This window comes from Protobothrops mucrosquamatus, unplaced genomic scaffold (assembly GCF_001527695.2).
Source record: "Protobothrops mucrosquamatus isolate PMUCROS unplaced genomic scaffold, P.Mucros_1.0 scaffold9742, whole genome shotgun sequence".
Lineage (NCBI taxonomy): Eukaryota > Metazoa > Chordata > Lepidosauria > Squamata > Viperidae > Protobothrops > Protobothrops mucrosquamatus.
In genome coordinates this window covers 1,045-5,861 of record NW_015395530.1, presented here as the reverse complement: position 1 = coordinate 5,861, position 4,817 = coordinate 1,045, and the positions used below count along the sequence as shown (strand labels likewise).

At 44.3% G+C, this 4,817-nt stretch overlaps 1 protein-coding gene across 1 annotated transcript; it reads right to left on the bottom strand.

Moving 5' to 3' along the window:
- Nucleotides 1-1,682: 1,682 nt before the first annotated feature.
- Nucleotides 1,683-4,426, bottom strand: LOC107301049 (rho GTPase-activating protein 19-like; the record flags this gene model as incomplete). Its single annotated transcript, XM_015830318.1, has 3 exons — nucleotides 1,683-1,793; nucleotides 3,034-3,129; nucleotides 4,235-4,426. Coding segments are annotated over 3 exons (399 nt in total), but the record flags the coding sequence as incomplete, so codon positions are not given.
- Between the last annotated feature and the right edge of the window lie 391 nt (nucleotides 4,427-4,817).

Sequence of the window (4,817 nt, the reverse complement as noted above, 5' to 3'; positions counted from 1 at the left end):
ATTCCCTGGAGCCAGGCTCGTGTCCCCTCCCGAGCCGCCAGTACCAGCCAGGAGGGACACGGGTCCAATAAACATGTGGTTGCATTCAGTCCCCCCAGGATCCTGTCCACGTCCTCGGGAGCCACAGAGTCAAACTCCTCCCATACAACAGTCTCAAGGCCTGCCATTGCCTCCTCCCCCGGGACCACCCAGTCGGAGTTCATCCATTAAATGATGAGCTACATAATTAAGGAACAGCTGTATAATATTGGTAAGACACCAGATATATTACTATGAGGACTGATATGCTGGTGAAATGCCTCAAATACAAAGCAATTGGACAATTTCCATTGGAGGCAGCATAGTTGAGGCACTATTATCTCTTTAATCCATAGGTATAACGTCATATCTGATGTACAAAAATTCCCTTAAAATTGCTCTATGGTCAACTAAAGAACTTGGAAATTCTTGTATCATAAAACTACAAATATGGATTGCATTTATTTTTCCCACTATGGCACAGCGTAAAACTGTTTCAGCTAGTCTTAGGATCAGACATTTCAAGACAGCTTGATGTTAACTGGGCTCAATTACTGTTTTTCTTCTGATGAGCCTCTCAACATACAATAGGAGTTAGAAGTTGTTGCTTTTTGTCTGAGCCCATGGGCTGTCAAGGAAAAACTGATTGAATTCTCAGACTAAGATATTCAAGATCTCAAGCACATTCCAACAGAGCTTCTTGGGCAATATCAGAACATAGGCAATTTTTTATTTGTACTATCCATTTGGAGCACTGCAATATTATACATATCTTCCTTTTTGAAATGTGCTTGCAACTAATCCTCACTTAACAACTATCTTGTTTAGCAAAGTTACAAAACACTGAAAAAAGTAACCTTATGATTGATTCTCACACTTACAACCATTGTAAGATTGGGGTTTTTCGCAGCCAGCTTACAACAAGCAGAGTTAATGGCAGGAAAATTGCAAATAGTGCTCATGTGATGTCTCACTTAATGACTACAGATGATTTATTTAACTACTATAGTGCGAGTGAGGCCATAAGTATGCTGTGCTCATGTGAAGTCACATTGTGTCACATAGCAATGGAATTGCCAATCCCAGTTATGGTCGTTAAATGAGGACTACTGGTATTCTTTCCTTTCCGTTACATTTTCTCCTCCAGTATTGGCTGAGTACAATCTGGATATGGAAGCTATTTTATGGGTGCACTTCCATCCCCAGTATAATTAAAGTACAGGATTAGTTGTTGTATAATTTATTTATGCCAATAAGACTTCTAAAAAATAGTACTGATTCTAGACTCTCATTCTCATGACAAATTGGGGAAACAGAATAATGTAGATACATTAGATAGGAAATGTTAGTAAGTTAGTTAGTATATGCCATATACAGAAATCCTCATCTAGCAACTGCGTCATTTAGCAGCCATTCAGTTACAACTGGGATGAAAAAGTAACTTGGTAACTAATCATCACATTTATGACTTTTACAGATTTGTAAAACAAAGAAAAGCTGACGCAAGTTCATGAGCACAGTTGCTGTTTTGCTTAGGGACTGAATTGTCAATCTCAATTGTGGTTACTAAATGAGGACTTCCTATAGTTCTTTTAAACAAATTTCCTCTTGCCAAATAGATTCCATGGGTTAATACAGGAGACCCTTCTTCCAGCAAACCTTACCATGCTGATATTCTCCTTGCTGCCATGCTTTGAATCCTGAGTGCCTGCAGGTTCTGTAACAATATCGTTTTTCTTTTTGTCTAAAATCACTTGACTTCCCAGCACTTTACGCTGCATTTGGAAAAGAAAATTATTTTGAACTGTGATAGGGAGCAGGAAAGTAATGGAACAATATTTATTCATGGAAATTTCCAGCATAATGGGAGGTAAGTTTCTCTGGGTGAAACGTCAGTGAGTTTTTCCCTTTATTTTCCGCAGAGATGTTTCGACTCTGGATCCCACATTTGGTCAAGCAATAGGATTCCTTTGTGCAGGAAGATGAAAGGTCTTATACTGCCTCTCTACACCACGGAAGATTTATTAAAATAAAGTCCTATTACTTCTGATGAAGAAGTGGAAGGCATGGGAAAAGAAGACATGATAAAATGAGATGGAAGAAAATATTTTCAACTTTCATAAGTGACCTTAATGCAGCAGCATCTAGGGCAGGCGTGTCCAAGCTGTGCCCCACAAGCTGTGCATGCAACCTTGGATAGCTAGTAATGCAGCCCCATAAGATTGTAAACTTTTAAAGCAGTGGTTCTCAACCTTTTTAATGCCGCAACCCCAACCGGTCGTAAGTCGAGGACTAAAGCGGTCGTAAGTCGAGGACTAAAGCGGTCGTAAGTCGAGGACTAAAGCGGTCGTAAGTCGAGGACTACCCAACCGGTCGTAAGTCGAGGACTTTCCCTGCCTGGGAGCGCCGCGCATGCATGGTTCCGCCCCCTGCGCCGGCCGAGGCGTAGCTGGCAAGCGGCAGAGACGGAGCAGGCCGACCACCAGCTGGCCTAGCTCAAGGGAGGTAAGGCACCCGCCGGAAAAGGGGAAAAAAATGGCGGACAGCCTTGCTTGGCGACCCCGGTGAAATGGTCGATCGACCCCAAATGGGGTCGCGACCCATAGGTTGAGAACCGCTGTTTTAAAGGAAGTTTGTTCTTTATATACATTGACTGGATTATATATTGTATGCAGCCCAAGATAATTGCTCTTCACTCAATATGGGCCAAGCAAGCTCCATAATGTTGGACACCCATGATCTAAGGCAGCGGCTCCCAACCTTTTCTATACCCCGCGCCCCTAGAACGCTTCTGATATAGTCTCACACCCCTTACAAAAGTTTGAAACCACAGCAACGAATTATGCAAACACACTACAATTTTGAAAGCCCAGGTTTTCGCACTCCCTGGAATATCGTCTCGCACCCCGAGAGCACTCCTGGTTGGGAACCCCTGATCTAAGGTAACCAAGACACATCTCATGCAATGCCTTCCTTTACGTCAGGACATTTTGGTGACAGTAGAGTGGATTTTACCTTGATTAGGCCGCTGAAGGAACGAGTTCGGGCACGTTTCTGAATCTGTGTGGATATAGCTGTCTGAGGAGTGAGGGCTTCAGGGTGCTTCTGAAACTAGAAGAACAAAACCTAATAGCACAGTTCATTCCACGGTGGTGTCCATGCCAAAGCCCAGTTCTACTTTCCACTCGCGCCTTTTTGCCCCAACACCTACTTTTACAAAGGTTCCCATGCTTTAATCTCTCTCATGGAGACAAAGATATCTAAAGATTGCTTTTTCCCACACGTTACCTTGAGCCTGAAATATTCCTTTTGAAGTCTGCTGCCAAGAGGACTTAAGATAAATAACTGCCAGATAGCTTTCTGCATGGATGTAAAGTTGCTGTGAAATGCCTTTCTTAGGAGACTCATCCTATAGCAGTGATGGCGAACCTTTTAGAGACTGAGTGCCCAAAAACCGCCTCGCCCCCTGCCCTGTCCTTGCGTCTCCTGCCTGCAGGGCCACTCATCACCTCCAAGGCCCACCACAGATCGGCCAAGCGGCCCAGCAGCGTCATGACGGCCACGCCTTCTGTCCACGCCCCGCAGCATCATCTGTACGCAATGAGGCACGAGAACGGAGTCTTATCCCCACTGACCAGCTGCCATGTCCTTGGCTGCGCTGCTCTGCACAGGTTGCGCCTGGGGCAACTCTCCTCTGGGGGGGGGGCTGCTGGTGAGGAGGGGGCCACGAGGGGTGGCGGGGCTGGGGCGACAGCGTGCATGCGTACCCACCCACAGAGAGGGCTCTGAGTGCCACCTCTGGCACCCGTGCCATAGGTTCGCCACCACTGTCCTATAGGATCAATCTGATATTAGATGCCTTCAGGTCTTTTAATAAAGCTGTGATCTTTATTATTTGGAATCAGCATACAATATAGCCTATACCAGGGGTAGGCAACCTTGGCTCTTTTATGACCCGTGGACTTCAACTCCCAGAATTCCTGAGCCAGCATGGCTGGCTCAGGAATTCTGGGAGTTGAAGTCCACGGGTCATAAAAGAGCCAAGGTTGCCTACCCCTGGCCTATACCTATATTATTGTAAAACTGTTTTTATGGCGCTCTCTCTTTCCTGGGAACATTCTGTTGCATTTGCTCTTTCATGATATGGTGCGTTACCATTATTTTTATTTTGTGAGATGAGCCATAGTCTAAATATCAATATCAAAAATAATCATACCTGCTGAATAAGCTTCTTTTTCTTGGCGGAATCTGGCATATTATGAACATGGCAGAAAAGCTCTTTCAGTGCTTCTTCTGTATGGTGCTGTGTGTCTTTCAAGTGGGCAGAAGGGTCTAAGAGCCCTCGCTTCTTGAATTTCAGAAGCTGAACGTCTTTGAAATTCTGGGGCATTGGCAAATCCAGGTCATCCTTTGGAAATTCAAGCAGGCCATTAGGCTGTTGGCTCTAACTAGCTTGATTCTATAAAGCTGGTTAATATTCCAGTGAAAATCGTCCATGAGAATATTTCCAATTTGAACCTTAGATTCAGTAATAGAACAATATCTGCCTGTCCCGTCTGGGGCCTGATCCTCCTTTCTCCTCTGTTCAAATATTGTGCGTTGTAACTAAATTCTCTAAAATGGACTCATTTGGTTGACAGTTGAATAAAAAGTTGTGCAATTTTCCAGAACCTTTTTCCAAGCCCATGAATGGGGAATATATTTGTTATTCCAAAATCTCCAGAATGGTTCTCAGCATATGGCCATCCCTCGCTCACCCCCGTAACTCCAGCACACCTATCATAGACCTGCCATTGTTT